Source organism: Rattus rattus, chromosome 12 (genome assembly GCF_011064425.1).
Source record: "Rattus rattus isolate New Zealand chromosome 12, Rrattus_CSIRO_v1, whole genome shotgun sequence".
NCBI lineage: Eukaryota > Metazoa > Chordata > Mammalia > Rodentia > Muridae > Rattus > Rattus rattus.
Window position 1 is genome coordinate 78,151,330 of NC_046165.1, and position 18,054 is coordinate 78,169,383.

General features: G+C 41.8%; 2 protein-coding genes across 2 annotated transcripts; one reads left to right on the top strand and one right to left on the bottom strand.

The window, feature by feature from the left end:
• Positions 1-273: 273 nt before the first annotated feature.
• On the bottom strand, positions 274-9,857 carry LOC116913246 (ankyrin repeat domain-containing protein 26-like). The gene is made up of 4 exons (XM_032917406.1): positions 9,727-9,857; positions 6,731-6,842; positions 2,626-2,817; positions 274-492 (listed from the first exon to the last, which is right to left on the bottom strand). The coding sequence occupies exons 1-4, from the start codon at positions 9,855-9,857 to the stop codon at positions 274-276; spliced, it is 654 nt and encodes a 217-aa protein (XP_032773297.1).
• LOC116913479 (cerebellar degeneration-related protein 2-like) lies at positions 9,843-11,247 on the top strand. The gene is given in 1 exon segment (XM_032917681.1): positions 9,843-11,247. A coding segment is annotated over 1 exon segment (1,359 nt). The 5' UTR covers positions 9,843-9,855; the 3' UTR covers positions 11,215-11,247.
• The last annotated feature ends 6,807 nt before the right edge of the window (positions 11,248-18,054 follow it).

Genomic DNA, 18,054 nt, shown 5'->3' on the forward strand with positions numbered 1-18,054 from the left:
GCCAAGGTTGGACCCCCTAGTGCAGGGGAATTTGGGGGGGGCAGTAAGGGGGAATGTATGGGGGGAATACCCGTATGGGGGAGGGGGAGTAGAGGGGATGGGGCCTTATGGACAGGAAACCGGGAAAGGGAATAATCTTTGAAATGTAAGTAAAGAAATATATCTAATAAAAAAATTTTTAAAAATCTGAAAAAATGGAACATTCCATATATATATAAAGAAATCATGCTTTAAAGACCAATGAGTTGGATTATTTTCCATTTCTGTTTTAACTTACTTGCTTAATGTATTAAAAAGTGATTTTCTGCTTTTATTTTCTTCTACATAGAGTTGTTTATGTTTTTCCATTTCTCTTCTCGTAGAATCCACATGGCTTTTTATCTCAGGAAGTCTTGATTCTAAACTTTTGACTCTGAGAATGATTTGACTCATTCTTGAATCATTGTTGTTCTCTCTTGCTTTCTCTAATTTTTTTTCCTCTTCTGCTTGTGTCTAAAACAAATTAAAAGTAAATGTTTTTGAAATAACTATGCCCAAAGTGAGTATGGTATATGTATGTCCAGAACTCATGAATCCCACAGTGACTTTATGTATGTGATACAACATGCTGGACTCGAGAGTATTTACCTTCAGCTCTACAGAAATGCATTACAACTGACTCTTCTTATGGTTTTCTTTGGTGCCGAAGGAAATCTAACCAGGAGTCTTGCATGTGCTGCTTTTGTACCCTGCCACTGAATTTCGGCCTTGGCTGAGAACCACGCTCATTTTAGTACTTCTATTTCCAGATAACTCTAATTGATGGAATCATTCAAAAGTGTAAAACTTGAACATCGTAACTGAAGGACGAATCTGTGGGACGATGTATCTAACATTGTAACGTAAGAACAGATCCACGCTCCCAAGGCCTTTTGTGCTCACTGCTACCCACCCCGCAGCTGCCGTTGCCCCCTCAGAAAACCAGTGGTGCCATGGCTTCCCCTCCAAAAGGAAGGCCGGAGACCAAAGCTGGACGTCCGCCCGCCCTGAAAGCTGGTGGGATGAGGACTGTGCAGAAACACCCACATACTGGAGATAGGAAGGAAGACAAAGACAAAGATGAGCAAGAATGGGAAGGCACCAGTCCGCCTAAGGCAACAGTGTTCATCTCTGGTATTACTGCCCGGGTGACAAAGACTTTCCCCCAGCAGTTGCACAGGTGGTCCACCAGAGGCCACAGGTCTCCATGGAGCACAGCATATCCAACAGCCTCCCAAGTGACTGGTACCAGACCCCTGCACCTCAGCAGCAGGAGTACCCAAGTCACCTCCAGGATGCTTCCCTGACAAAAACAACTCCCACACTTTCCAAAGAGTTTATTAAATTTAGAAATCTAAGACAAAGCAAAGTGGGCCTCAGTTATCTCAGATCCACATATTTAAAACTAGAAGATGCTCAAATCTCAAACTTTGTTTCTAAGAGTCCTAGTCAAGTGTCACTAAAGGGTCACTAAACCCTCAGAAGTGCCATTAGCAGAACATGGCAAGTCCTGAGTAAAAGGAAGGCCTTCACACTGTTGCAGTCGCTTAAGGTCCTTACTCATGGCCCTAGGAAGAAGAGGCCATTTTGGAGAGATTTGATAGGGTTAGAAGAAAACAAAACAAAACACTATGGTATACTCTGAACAGCTGTGCTCACTTCTGCTCCCAGTCCATGGCTGCAGAGCCCTGCTTTTCAGAAAAGTCAAAGGGCTCCTTTAGCCAGATGAAGAGCCTTTCTTCAGGAGTGCTGCTCTTGGAGGGTGTCCCAGTGCCCTATGGTGGCTCCAACTCGGTTCACGGTTGGTCTGTGAGCACCATGTAAGCCTTATGTCACTAAAGGATGGATGGGCTCCTCGAATTTCATAAGCAATTTAGTATCCCAGCAGTGGACTTAACAGGGAGCAGAACACAGCCAACAACACAACAGTTGTGGAACCAAGCGTGGCTTTGGAGACCCAGGTTTGCTTGCAGCCCACAGCCTTGCTCGGTCACATAGAACCAAAACTAGGAAGGGACCTGAGAGCCAGCAACGCCAGGTTCCCCATGCAGACCTTCCCACATTGTGCTGCATACATCCTGAAGCATCCACGATCCCTTTTAGTTCAGCAATCTGAGGGGCTACCCTGCGCTCCATGTACTCTGAGCTAGCTCTGGTGTGTGTGAGTGTGTGTGTGTGTGTGTGTGTGTGTGTGTGTGTGTGTGTGTGTGTGTGTGTGTGTGTGGACACTGGGTCACTGAAGGGCACATGTTTGCCTGAATGAATTTCTTAATCTTTGATGTTGAGAATATGCTGAGTATCATAAAGCTCCTGCATTTCCGCCTCAAAAAAGAAAACGAGCTTTAAAAGACAAATTATTCAAAACAATAATCACTACAATGTACTGATGGAAACTGGATATTTTTAAAGGGAGGAACTTAGATCATATACAAATCAAATTGCTGTAAGAAAAGTGGAGGAAACACACAAAAGAACTATCCAGAATGTGATTCTCGGTGAGAAGAAGCTGAGATGTTACAAGCAATCACACTAACGTTCCATGCCTCCAGCACAGCACCTTCCCCTGCCTGGGTCTCCTTTCCCACTGTGGAGCTGACCCTGACTTACCACACTCTCTTGAACCAGCCCTCTGAGAGTTAGCACTTCCTTTTCCACATTGCCTTGAGTCTGGTGTAGGTGTTCATAATTCTCTTGTTCTGATTTTATTTTTAACAATTCTTGCTCAGTCAACTGAATGTTTATATCTTGATGTAGATATTTGCATTGTATAGGTTCCCATGTATCTTTAAGATAATTTATCTACATGAAGAAAAATACAGTTGTGATGATGGATTTAGGCTGTAAATAGCCTAATACAAACCAATACACAATTTTGACAAATGCACTTTGGGGTGGTTTTAGGGTTGAAATTTAAAAGAAAGGATTTATTTTTCCCCTTTCCCCCCATCTCCGATGCCCCTCCCCCTCCCCCTGCTACTAATAGGATGCTCCCATTCCACCACCCATTATGACCTCAATGCCCTGGCATTGGGGGTTTTCCTATACTGGGAAAACAAGCCTTCACAGGACCAAGGGCATTTCCTCCCATTGATGTGGCTGGAGTCATGGGTGCTCATTATTCTTGTTGGTTAGTGGTTTAGTCCCTGGGAGCTCTGCTGGGGTCTGGTTGGTTGATATGTGGTTCTTCCAATGGGGTTGCAAACCCCTTCAGCTCCTTCAGTCTTTTCTCTAACTCCTCCATTGGGGTCCTTTTGTTCAGTCCAATGGTTAGCTGCAACCATCCTCATCTGTATCAGTCGGGCTCTGGCAGAGCCTCTCAGGAGACACCCATATTTGGCTCCTGTCAGCAAGCACTTCTTGACATCAGCAATAGGGACTAGGTTTGGTAGCTGCATATAGGATGTATCCCCAGGGGAGGCATTCTCTGGATGACCTTTTCTTCAGTCCCTGTTCCACTCTTTGTCCCTGTATTTCCTCCAGTGAGTATTTTGTTTCCCCTTCTAAGAAGGAATGAAGCATCTACATTTTGGTCTTCTTTCTTCTTGGACTTGATATGATCTGTGAATTGTAACTTGGACATTCCAGGCTTTTGGGCTAATATCCACTTATCAGTGAGTGCATACTATGTGTGTTCTTTTATGACTGGGTTACATCACTCAGGATGATATTTTCTAGTTCCATTCATTTTGCCTAAGAGTTTCCATCAAGTCATTGTTTTTAATAGCTGTACTCCACTGTGTAAATGTACCACATTTTCTGTATCCATTCCTCTGTTGAAGGGCATCTGGGTCCTTTCTACCCTCTGGCTATTATAAATAAGGCTGCTATCAACATAGTGAAGCATATGTCCTTGTTATATGCTGGAGCATCTTTTGGGTATATGCCCAGGAGTGGTATAATTAGGTCCTAGGTAGTACTAAGTCCAATGTTTTGAGGAACTGCCAGACTGATTTCCAGAGTGATTGTACCAGCTTGCAATCCCACCAACAATGGAGGAGTGTTCCTCTTTCTCCACATCCTCACCAGCATCCGTTGTCACCTGAGTGTTTGATCTTAGCCATTCTGACTGGTGTGAAGTAATATCTCAGGTTTGTTTTGATTTGCATTTCCCTGATGACTAAGGATGTTGAACATTTCTTCAAATACTTCTCAGCCATTTGATATTCCTCAGTTGAGAATTCTTTGTTTAGCTCTGTACCCCATTTTAATAGGGTTATTTGATTCTCTGGAGTTTAACTTCTTGAGTTCTTTGTATATATTGGATATTAGCCCTCTATCAGATGCAGAACTGGTAATAATCTTTTCCAAATCTGTTAGTTACCATTTTGCCCTATTGACAGTGTCCTTTGCCTTACAGAAGCTTTGCAGTTTTATGAGGTTCCATTTGTTGATTCTTGATCTTAGAGCCTAAGCCATTGGTGTTCTGTTCAGAAAATTTTCACCTGTGCCCATGTGTTCAAGGCTCTTGCCCACTTTCTGTTCTATTAGTTTCAGTGTATCTGGTTCTTTGTGGAGTCCCTTAATCCACTTAGACTTGAGCTTTGTACAAGAAGATAGGAATGTGTCAATTTGCATTCTTCTACATGCTGCCCTCCAGTTGAATCAGCTCCATTTGTTGAAAATGCTGCCTTTTTTCAATTGGGTAGTTTTAACTCCTTTGTCCAAGATCAAGTGACCATATGTGGGTTCTTTTCTGGGTCTTCAATTCTATTCCATTTATCTCTTTACCAATACCATGCAGTTTTTATCACTATTGCTCTGTAATACTGCTTGAAGTCAGGGATGGTGATTCACCCAGAAGTTCTTTTATTGTTGAGAATAGTTCTCACTATCCTGGGTTTTTTGCTTTTCCAAATAATTCTGCAAATTGCTCTTTCTAACTCTATGAACAATTGAATTGAAATTTTGATGCGGATTACATTGAATCTGTAGATCGCTTTTGAAAATGGCTTTTGGTAAAATGGCCATTTTGCTATAAATTAATCCTGCCAATCCATGAGCATGGGAGACCTTTTCATCTTCTGAGATCTTCTTCAATTTCTTTCTTCAGAGACTTGAAGTTCTTGTCATATAGATCTTTCACTTGCTTGGTTAGAGTCACACCAAGATATTTAATATTATTTGGGACTACTGTGAAGGGTGTCGATTCCCTAATTTCCTTCTCAGCCTGTTTAATCCTTTGAGTAGAGGAAAGCTACTGATTTGTTTGAGTTAATTTTATACCCAGCCACTTTGCTGAAGTTGTTTATGAGGCTTAGTAGTTCTCTGGTGGAACCTTTGTGGTCATTTAAGTATACTATCATATCATCTGCAAAGTGATATTTTGACTTCTTCCTTTCCAATTTGTATCCCCTTGACCTCTTTTTATTGTCTAATTGCTCTGGTTAGGACTTCAAATACTATATTGAAATAGGTAGGTAGAGAGTGAGCAGCCTTGTCTAGTCCCTGATTTAATGGGATTGCTTCAAGTTTCTCTTCATTTAACTTGATATTGACTCCTGGGACAAATGCATTTGTAACTTATTAAAATCTATAGCAGAATCTTAGGGAGTAGCCTGTTAAAATTCTCAGAAGTCACTAGGAATCACAGAACTCTTTACATCAATCATCTTTGTCACAAAAATGGCACTTGACCTTAGACTTTGACTTGCAAATCTAAGTTCACCACTTTATTGGCATCTGAACTACGTGGAGAACTTGTTAGAAAGGCCAACTCACAGGACTTCGGTTTTCTCTGTCCCTCGGCGGTGGTGGTGAAAACACAGTCATACTGAGAAGTTAGGGAATGGATTCCACCAAAAACAAAAAGACAGGGGAAAAGAACCTCGAGAACTGAAAGCAGTCTAGGAAACATGGATGAAGTGTGCAGAAACAGGATAAAAAAAAAAAAACAGAAAATAACAAGTATGGCTGTGGTGGGGCCTGCAGACAGCCTCAGCAGGACAGTAGTGCATGGACAAAGGATTCATAAGCCCTGCTTCTCCATGATCACCACATTAGCCAAACAACACTCTCATCGAGTTCCAGGATGTTAAGCTAGGCAAACAGAGCAATATACAAGAAAGAGTGTGTGTCAGGAGATGGGTCAGATGTGGCTAAGCAGCACCCTATCGGTATAGCAGCTCTGAGAGTAATTTCTCTTATGTACACTGGTCTTGGCACCCCTATACTAGAGGCGAGCTTACTAGGCAGAATTATTGTTGTTGTTGTTGCTGTCGTTGTCATTGTTATCATTTGTTGTTGTTGTTGTTGTTGTTGTCATTATTATTATTATTATTATTATTATTATTATTATTATTATACCCTGCCTGACTGCCTTTGGTGTAGTCAGTAAATGATCAGGCTCTTCTCAGTCTCCTGCATAGGCTACCTGAGGACCTCCTGCATAGGTAGATCCAGAGGTGTGAATCATGCCCTCTCACTCACCCATGGTCATCCTGATATGCATTTACTTGCAGGCCTGACAACATCAAGGCACTACCACGAACCCACACAGATATGAAAAGAGGGAACTGACTCCACAGAGCTGTCTTCTGACCCCACTTAGCATGTACACACACACACACACACACACACACACACACACACACACACACAATCTACACACACAATATTTTTTTATTTTCACATATTTAATAGACAAAGAACTTGGAGTTTTATGTTTCCCCAAATTAAAAAGTTTTAGGTCTTCTTGAAACTGATTTAAAATTACCTCATGCTGTAGCGTTTCAAATGTTCTGTTTCTCATATCTTCATAGAAATATAATTCTCTATTTTCACATTCATCTAACTTCTTTCCTGCTATTTTTAAGACTTCCATAAATCTATAAGAACAAAAGAATAGTATGTGAAATTTTAAATGTAAGCACTAAAACAGATAGTAAAGAAATTAGTTTATAAAGTATGAACCTGACTGATTTGTACCAATTTAAAATTACTTGAAAGTATTGTAATAAAAATTCATGGGCTGGAGAGAGGGCTCAGTAGTAAAGAGCACTGGTTGCTCTTCCAGAGATTCTGAGTTCAATTCCCACAACCACATGGTGGCTCACAACCATCTGTAATGAGATCTGATGCCCTCTTCTGGTGTGTCTGAAGACAGCAACTGTGTACTCACATACATAAAATACAATTTAAAAAACAAAATTATACATACACACACACATATTCTTAGAGAATCTCATACAATGTATCTTACATTTTTATATTATATGCCTATGAATGTTTTGCTTACATACATGTATGTATACCACATGTGTGCCTGGTGCTTACAGAGGCCAGAAAACGGCATTGGATCTCCTGGGCCTGGAATTACAGATAGTTACATGCTGCCATGTGGCTTTTAGAAATCAAACCTTGGTCTTCTGGAAAATTAGCAAGTGCCATTAGCATTAAGCCATCGCTCCAACTCAGACTATTGTATCCCCAAACACTCCATCCCACAACTCCTCCCAGAACCATCCTCCCTGCATTTGATGTTCTTCATGTTTATTTATTTTAGAAGAAACTACTTTGCAGCAGATGTCCTGGTCCCTAATCTCTTACAATACTCCCTGAGACTGAAAAGTAGGAGTTATGTTTAAATGCATTAATTGGGAACAGGTACCCCAAGATCACTTTATCTCTACATATTGACTAGCTGTGACTTATGAGGAAAAGTCTTACAATTAATTTGGCAAACAATTCCTTAATATCTCTTAACATCAATGGACTCAATGCCCCAATAAAAAGACATAGACTAACAGACTGAATGCTGAAAGAGGACCCAGCATTTTGTTGCATACAAGAAGCAAACCTCAGTGACAAAGACAGTCAGTGTAAAAGGCTGGAAAACAAGTTTCCAACCAAATGGCCCCAAGAAACAAGCTACAGTAGCCATTCTAATATCAAATAAAATCGACTCTCACCCAAAAGTTATCAAAAAAGATAAGGACACTTCATACTCATCAAAGGAAACATCCACCAAGATGAATTCTTAATCCTGAATATCTATGATACAAACAAAGGGCACCTATATTTATAAAAGAAACCTTACTAAGCTCAAAGCACACACTGCACCTCACACAATAATAGTGGGAGACTTCAACAACCCACTCTCATCAATGGACAGATCAATGGAAACAGAAAGTAACAGAGACAGATAAACTAACAGAAGTTACGAGCCAAATGGATTTAACAGATATTTATAGAACATTTCATCCTAAAACAAAAGAATATACCTTCTTCTCAGCACCTCATGGTACCTTCTTCAAAATTGACCATATAATCGGTCACAAAACAGCCCTCAACAGATACAAGAAGATTGAAATAATCCCATGCATCCTATCAGATCACCATGGATTAAGGCTGGTCTTCAGTAACAAGAAAAACAAGAGAAAGCCCACGTATACATGGAAGTTGAACAATGCTCTACTCAATGATAACTCAGTCAAGGAAGAAATAAAGAAAGAAATAAAATATTTTTTAGAATTGAATGAAAATGAGAATGCTTTCATTGTCTCCAATCTTATGGCAGGCAATGAAAGCAGTACTAAGAAGAAAACTCATAGCTGTGAGTGTCTCCAAAGAGAAACTAGAGAGAACATACATTAGCAGCTTGACAGCACACCTAAAAGCTCTAGAACAAAAAAGAAGCAAATACATCCAAGAGGAGTAGAAGGCAGGATATAATCTAACTCGGGGCTGAAATCAACCAAGTAGAAACAAAAAGGACTATACAAAGAATCAACAAAACCAGGATCTGATTCTTTGAGAAAATCAACAAGATAGACAAACCCTTAGCCAGACTAACCAGAGGGCACAGAGAGTGTGTCCAAATTAACAAAATCAGAAATGAAAAGGGAGACATAACAGAATCAGAGGAAATTCAAAAAATCATCAGATCCTACTACAAAAGCCTATATTCAACAAAACGGAACAATCTGGAGGAAATGGACAATTTTCCAGACAGATACCAGGTTCCAAAGTTAAATCAGGAACAGATAAATCGTCTAAAAAAAACCCCCATAACTCCTCAAGAAATAAAAGCAGTTATTAAGTCTCCCAACCAAAAAGAGCCAAGGTCCACATGGGTTTAGTGCAGAATTCTATCAGACCTTCATCGAAGACCTCCTACCAATCCTGTCCAAACTATTCCACAAAATAGACACAGAAGGAGCACTACCCAATTCCTTCTATGAAGCCATAGTTACACTTATATCTAAACCACACAAGGACTCAACAAAGAGAACATCAGACCAATTTCCCTTATGAATATCAACACAAAAATACTCAATAAAATTCTTGCAAACTGAATTCAAGAACACATCAAAACAATCATCGATCATGATCCAGTAGGCTTCATCCCAGGGATGCAGGAATGGTTCAATATACGGAAATGCATCAACGTAATCCACTATGTAAACAAACTCAAAGAAAAAAGCCACATGATCATCTCATTAGATGCTGAGAAAGCACTTGACAAAACTCAACAGCCCTTCATGATAAAAGTGTTGGAAAGATCAGGAATTCAAGGCCCATACCTAAACATAGCAAAGCATTATACAAGAAACCAGTAGCCAACATCAAACAAAACTGGGAAAGGGAATAACATTTCAAATGTAAATTAAAAATATCCAATACGCTTGAGGAGCCGGCTCCCGGCGCCACCCGGGACGCGCTCGCTAGGGCGCCGGCCTTTGGGCGGCGCGGGACGGCGGTCGGAGCTACAGCGGGACCGGCGCGTCCCGCCCGAGGGTGGCTCTGGCTGAGGGTGGTGGGGTCGGGGGAGAGCCTGGGGCAGCGGCCCAAACGGCAGAACCGCGGCAAAGCCCGCTGCCCCCGGACGTCCCCGGCGACATGCTGGCAGATAACCTCGTGGAGGAGTTCGAGATAGAGGATGAGCCCTGGTATGACCACCGGGACCTCCAGCAAGATCTCCAACTTGCTGCAGAACTCGGAAAGACGCTACTGGATCGGAACACAGAGTTGGAGGATTCTCTTCAGCAGACGTACACAACCAATCAGGAGCAGTTACAGGAAATTGAGTGCCTGACCAAGCAGGTGGAGCTTCTACGGCAAATGAATGAGCAGCATGCAAAAGTTTATGAGCAGTTAGATGTTAGAGAACTGGAAGAAACCAACCAGAAGCTAGTTGCTGAGAGCAAGGCCTCACAGCAGAAAATCCTGAGCCTGACAGAAACAATTGAATGCCTGCAAACCAACATTGATCACCTCCAGAGCCAAGTGGAGGAGCTGAAGTCTTCTAACCAAGGAAGAGGGAGGCAGAAGGCATGTGACCAGGAGAGACCAGCACCAAGCTTCTCCTGTCTGAAAGAGCTGTACGACCTCCGCCAACACTTTGTATATGACCACGTGTTCGCTGAGAAGATCACTTCCTTGCAGAGCCAGCAAAGCCCTGATGAAGAAGAAAACGAGCACCTGAAAAAGGCAGTGACGATGTTGCAGGCCCAGCTGAGTCTAGAGAGGAAGAAGCGAGTGAGCGTGGAGGCAGAGTATAAAGTGGTGCTGAAGGAGAACAGCGAGCTGGAGCAGCAGCTGAGTGCCACAGATGCCTACCGAGCCCGGGCACAGGAGTTGGAGGCAGAGGTGGCCGAGATGCGGCAGATGCTGCAGGCGGAGCATCCTTTTGTGAATGGTGTTGAGAAGCTGGTACCCGACTCCCTGTTTGTTCCTTTCAAGGAGCCCAGCCAGAGTCTGCTGGAGGAAATGTTCCTGGCTGCTCCAGAAGCACATAGAAAACCACTCAAACGCAGCAGCAGTGAGACGGTGCTCAGCAGCCTGGCGGGGGATGACATCGGGAAGGACCACGAGGACACTTGCATCAGGAGAGCTAAGGCTGTGAAGCAGAAGGGCATCTCCCTTCTGCACGAAGTGGACACTCAGTACAGCGCCCTGAAAGTGAAGTATGAAGAGCTCCTGAGGAAGTGCCAGCAGGAGCAGGACTCACTGTCACACAAGGCAGCGCAGACCTCCAGACTACTGACGAGGGACCTGACGGGGCTGGTCCCACAGTCTAAGGCCGGGGCCAGTGGTTAGGAACCCACCCCTGTAAGCCCAGAGCCCATCAGTTCCCCCACCACTACACCTCCAGAATACAAAGCACTATTTAAGGAGATATTTAGTTTCATCAAGAAAACAAAGCAGGAAATAGATGAACAGAGAACAAAATACCCATCTCTCTCCCCTTACTCGTAATGAGACCTCCAGTTGTAACCGCCTGTTCTCTCTCACCCAACGCCCCTTCAGACTCATAAGCGCAGTCTCCAGAGCTGGATGTTGCTGATGACACTTGCCTAGTTGCTTTGCTTAGTTGGTAAAAGCAGGAAAAGAGGTGACTGGTAATGTTGATTCCGAGGTCCTAGGAAATCTCGATAGACTGGCCTCTGGATGGAACATTGATTAAACTGATTTCCAGGAGAAGCCTCAGGACTAGCAGAGGGAGATCCATGTACTTGGGAGTAGGCTGAAGTACTTAACAGTGTAGAGTAAAGGGCAGGATTGGAACAAAACTAAGGCTGCTGCTGCTTTCATATTCAGCTTCTCAAACTACTTGGAACTCCAAGAACTGCCTAACTAAAATACTTCTCACAAACACTGTCGTTCAGAAGAGCGTTGAGAAAGCAAGACTCATCGGAAGTAGATGACATTAACAAGCTCCTTAAGCCCCTGAAGTTTTTTTTTTTTTTTTTTCCGGAGCTGGGGACCGAACCCAGGGCCTTGCGCATGCTAGGCAAGCGCTCTACCACTGAGCTAAATCCCCAACCCCATCCCCTGAAGTTTTAGCAGTGCCTGCATCTGCTAGCACTTGAATGATGACTGACAGATCCTAATGTAGCCAAATTCAAGTTAATACCAATTGAAATGGCAAATTTTGGTTTAATCAATGCCTGTTTGTATCTGCCCAGCATTCAGTTGTTTTACTCAAAGCTAGGCATGTAATAGTAATTGTTTTCAGGTGGAAACAGCAGTCTCTTAGGTGTGATCCACACTGGCCACTTGGCAGCCACGAGCTGCTCCTCCCCAGTTCTTAACCATTCCAGACCTGCAGAATTCCCATCTCCTTCATTACACAGTATTGATGTTCTGACTGTGGAAACAATCTTCCTCTCACTTGCACAGTTTTAATTTAAAAATATTTAAGAAAACCATGGTTCTGATTGTTGTATATATTTTTCTAAAGGCTAAATAAAGCTATCTATGAATGTGAAAAAAAATATCCAATACAAAAGAAAAAGAAAAAAAAAAAGAAAAAATTGGCAGATAAGCCTGTAACCACATGCAGAACCCTCTGGGAAAAACACGTTCCTTCTTAGTTCTGTAATGGTTGCTATGACAAAGTTTCTGACCAAAGCAGACCAAAGAGGGAGGGTTACTCTGGTTTATGGGTTGGAAGTGGGTTCCCTCATAATGGGGGAGTCACAGTGATCACAGCTGCTATCACTGTGAGAGACCAAATCTTTTGGGTTCAGACTCTATCTCAAGAAAACCTGATCTAAGGTTGAACTTGAGTTAACTACAGGCCTTTACCTAGCACCAGTTTCCAGGGTACCCCAACAACAAGACTTGTGTCTAGCACCAGTTTCCAGATTATTCCCCAACAAATCTGCACCCCCAGGTTATAAGCCCGCCCCTAATACTTCACTGACTAACAAACACCAATCAGGAGGAAAACAAAGTTAAGTTTATGGTTTGGCTCCCAGCACCAGCCAATTATTTTAAGGGCCATAATGCCCCCCCAATCAGATGTGTACCAGGCAAGATAACCCTTTCTTGCCTCCACAAATGCTTACCCAGAACTAGGCTCAGGGCTCCACCTTCCTGCTGGGTCTGGGTTGGCAGGAGCCCAAGCTTGAGCTTGAATAAGAAGACTCTAATTGCAATTGCATCGGAATTAGCTCCTTGGTGGTCTTTTGAGGTTCATGAACATTTCCTGGCACAACATTTTGGTACACTGGTCAGGAACTCCAAGGCTTCCAGAACCCTGACCCAGAGGGTTTCAATACCAGTGGTGTCTGTCTGAGTCTACGAGTCTGTCCATGTGTTTATGGAAGGCAATTCCTGTCTTTGTTTGTAAACTCTGAGGGATGCCACATCTGTAATTGTTCTGAGAAAGGGCTTTAAATCTGTATCTGTGGCCATACCTGGTTAAAGCAGACGTGCTAGAGGGCTGTTGCCACAGGGGGACCAGAAGACATTTTGAATCCCTGTCTGGGGGTTGAGCTTGAGCTCTGAGAGCCAAGGGCACCCACTGATCTAGTTCCTTTTGTTCCTTCCTGACAGAAAGAAACACGTTTCCTGAGTCTGAGCGCCACCTTCTGGTTCCTCTTCATTCCCGCCTGATAGAAAGAAAGAGACACGTTTTCCTTGTGTTTTGTCTTTGATGTCTATGTTATGGGGAGACTTTCTGATGGACATTTAACATGGGACAGACGCCTTCAACTCCACTATGTTAAAACTAGGAAACAGAATCTTTCTGTTACCATTAGGAAAGCTTTTCCATCCCAGACAACAGGCAGCCCCACCTTACTCAACTCCTCAGGAGGAAAGGCAGCTCTGCCACAGGCAGCCCTTGACTTCCCTACTACCAGGGGATTCTATGCTCCCTGACCACCTAAGTTTCAAAAGATGGCATAACCTAAACTAGAAACCTGCTCATGTCCCAGTGTGAGAACAGCAAATTACAAACTCTTTGTGCCAGATAGCATTTTCAACAAATGGTGCTGGCTCAAATGTAGGGAAGCATGCAGAAGAATGCAAACTGATCCATCTTATTGCCTTCTACAAAACGCAAGTCCAAGTAGATCAAGGCCCTTCACATAAAACCACATACACTGAAACTAATACAAGAGAAAGTGGGTAAGAGCCTTGAACACAGGCACAGGGGAAATTTTCCTGAACAGAACACCAATGGCTTATGCTCTAAGATCAAGAATTGACAGATGGGAGAGAGAAGCCATGGCAGGACAATATGGCGGGTGACGTTACGATTCCATGCTGTACCTTTACAGGTTGTTACAAATATTCTTAAGGGATGGATGGTACTGGGCTTTGTATGTTTAGGTGGGCAATTATATCTTACCAATTGGGTCAAAGATTATAGTGTGTTATTTTATGTGACGATTTGAGTGTAGCAAAGTGTGTGGTGGCAGGAGACACTGGGCCACCACGGAGTTGGGATGTGTTTCCACCAAGATATCTAGCAGATATCTTGGGGCACTATGGGCGAAACTAGCGAAATAAAAGAAAACAATACTTTTTTTAAATTTTTTATATTTATACAACAACAGATAGAGAACCAATGTAATCCAACCAAGAATCCACTAGTAATCCTAAGAGTTGAGAGAAAGTTTTTATTTTCTAAGTAAGAGGAGGGCAGCGCCATGTTAAGTCATGTGATCTCTCAAGCACGGGGACTTTAAACAAAGAAACAGGGAAGTAGCCTGGGCTGGCAGGCTGTAGGTCCCAGGCCGTGTGATAAGTAATGGCAGCTCAGAGAGTTAGAGATTAAAAGCTGCTTTTTAAAGAAAGTTGTTTAGAAAGTCTTTCAGCATACTCATATTCTTTTTAATGTGGGCTCCACGGGAATTTTGGGTTGAAATCCTAGTTAGATAAGCTACTTCTTAATGGCAGGTATTATTAAAAGGTGATTAAGTTTGTTTTTAGAAAGAAGAGAGTACCTGAATCAGGTGGGGATTTTCAACCATGGTTCAGAACTTAGAGAGGGAAAAATTAGTCACTACCTCCAAGTAGAGAGTTGTGATGAATGTCTGTAACACCAGGGAGAGTGAATGCAGACATATATTATAGATGTTATTAAGGTTAAAGAAAAATCTGTGGCTCTGGGTAAAGAACTTAACAGATGGATATATTTTGGACTAAAGTCCTGGTTTGATATGTTGCTTACTGATATTGGAATTGATAGAAGGTATTTGGTTTGCTTTATGAATTATCCCGCTAAAGGTCATATGGCTCTTTGATGCCGGCTATCGAGGGTTTGTAGTTATTTTTATATCTACCACAACAGGAAGCTCAGATTCTCTTAACATGGGCTCCACAGGAACTTTGGGTTAATTTCCTGATATCACAGAGTACAAAAGCCTATCAGGCTCATTGTTTAGCTTACTTCCTTTTTAAAAAATAGTTTAATCTTCATAATGGGTGTGACTTTGAGTTTTATGATTATATTATTACTCTGGGAGAGAGTGCAAGATACAAGCATTTCTGGTTACAGACTAAGGAACACAGTATTTTGGGAGAAAGATCTTGTGTTTTTAAAAAGTGTGAGTAGGCGCTGGAAACCTCACAGAGTCATACCGATCAGATTTGATAGAGGTAGACCGCCTGAAAAAATTAATGCAGGAGAATCAAACAAAAAGAGATTTCAATTCTAAACTTTTGTCTTGAGAGTTGTATTTTACAGAGTGTGCCTACTTGGATTCCTGGTCTCAAGGACTTTCAGCTGGGTCCAGTCAGGACACATCAGCTAAAGCATTTGCTTCATTCTTCCTACCCTCTACCCGCAAGGATATCTCAATGCCCATGTACAGCTTGAAGAAGTTATAGAGGAGGTGTTGCCCCAATTCCCTGGACTTTTGGAGGGCTAAAAAGCGGTTATTCTAAAGTTGTTTTTATGAAAAATTTAAAACTGGTTGTAATTTAGCAGGGAGGAATTAGCTAGATTGAGTTGTACAGTCATAATCTTATTTGGTAACTAAGCTAAATCATATCTTTTCTTTGATATAGAATTTATTTGTTAAAAGTTTAAAGTACGAGGTTTAGAGCCAGTCCTTCTATTGATGTCATTACAAACGTCTGAGTTGATTACACATGTGAGTTAAGGGCCAAATAACATATTGCTAACTTTGTGAGAGTACTTTCAAGATATTATTAAGATATAAAGACAACAGTACAGATTGTCTTATATAGTTAGATGGTTTTCAAAAACATCAGAAATCCACAAAATTTGAGATTTAAAGTTATTTATCATTTGTTGAGACATATCTGCTCCTAACAGTTCCCCTTTGGTGGATTTAATGAAGAATGTGAACATCTCTACCTCCAGGTGAGGCAATACTTTGTGGCTAGGCAGCCACTACACAAAACTGCCTGTTTCGTCTGCAGACTAATACCATCCAGAAAAGGACAAATTATGCAGAATAGTTGACTGATAAACCCTGCCAAAAGAGGATGATCAGCCCTTCAAAATCCGCATTTCAGAGTCTGTCCGTTGATTTTGGGCCAGAAGGCTAAAGACTTGAGCTCACATGTTGCTAACAGGGGACTGTGCTAGTGGAGATTTGTCTCTACAACCTCTCAGTTCTAAAAGCTGTGTTAGGCTTCCTATGTGTATAGATATTTGGTCATTCTCAGATTTCTGATGGGGTTGAAGCCTGATTATAGTCTCATAGCCTATCAGGCTGTTTAACTCTGAATATACATATTTTATTGGATAGTTATCAGATAGTGTACAAGCTAGCCAAGATATAATATAGATTTTTAAGCCTTTCTTAAGCTGGAATGGATAACTAAATGTTTTGTTTAACTGATATAGTGATGAACTGGGTGTTGAGTATATCATATGCTTTATAAATTGTAAAAGGTAATAACTGTACTCAATTTATATATGTGAAAAGGCTTTTTAACTGAACAAAAAGGGGAAAATGTTGTGGTTTGCCCTGGAGTTACTGTATTTTGATGCTAATTCCACTGCCCCAAGGACAGCTGCCTAGTCAGGTACTCAGGAATCAGGTGACTTCACCAGAACCTTCTCTCCATTGAATTTGTAAAATACGGGTGAGGGGCAGGTACAGGATAGAAGGAAGACTGTCATTGGAGGAGAAGGAAGAATGGGCGGGAGAGAAGTTTGAAGGAAGAGGAGGAGACTGGAGCAGAAAGGAAGAGAGGAGAGGGAGAGAGAAGCCGTGGCAGGACAATATGGCGGGTGACGTTAAGATTCCACGCTGTATCTTTACAGGTTGTTACAAATGTTCTTAAGGGATGGATGGTACTGGGCTTTGTATGTTTAGGTGGGCAATTATATCTTACTAATTGGGTCAAAGGAAAAAAAAAAGAATTGACAAATGGGACCTCATAAAATTACAAAGCCTGTATAAGGCAAAGGACACTGTAAATAGGACAAAATGGCAACCAACAGATTGGGAAAAGATCTTTACCAATCCTACATTTGATAGAGGACTAATATCTAATACATACAAAGAACTCAAGAAGTTAAACTCCAGAGAATCAAATAACTCTATTTAAAAAATGGGGTACATAGCTAAACAAAGAATTCTTTAATGGCTGAGGAGCACCTAATGAAATGTTCAACCTCCTTAGTCATCAGGGAAATGAAAAATCAAACAATCCTGAGATACCACTTCACACCAGTCAGAATGGCTAAGATCAAAACTTAGGTGACAGCAGATGCTGGCGAGGATGTGGAGAAAGAGGAACACTCCTCCATTGTTGGTGGGATTGCAGACTGGTACAACCATTCTGGAAATCAGTCTGGTGGTCCTTCAGAAAATCGGACATAGTACTACCTAGGACCTAATTATACCACTCCTGGGCATATACCCAAATGATGCTACAATGTATAACAAAGACACATGCTCCACTATGTTCATAGCAGCCTTTTTTATAATAGCTAGAAGCTGGAAAGAACCCAGATGCCCTTCAATAGAGAAGTGGATACAGAAAATGTGGTATATTTACACAATGGTGTACTACTCAGCTATTAAAAACAATGACTTCATGAAATTCTTAGGCAAATGAATGGAACTAGAAAATATCATCCTGGGTTAGGTAACACAAAGAACACACATGGAATGCACTCACTGATAAGTGAATATTATCCTAAAAGCTTGGAATACCCAAGATTTAATTACAGACCGCATGAAACTCAAGAAGAAGGAAGACCAAAGTGTGGCTCTTTCAGTCCTTCTTAGAAGGGGTAACAAAATACTCAGGATGAAACACAAAGACAAAATGTAGAACAGAGAGTGAAGAAAAACCATCCAGAGACTGCCCCACCTG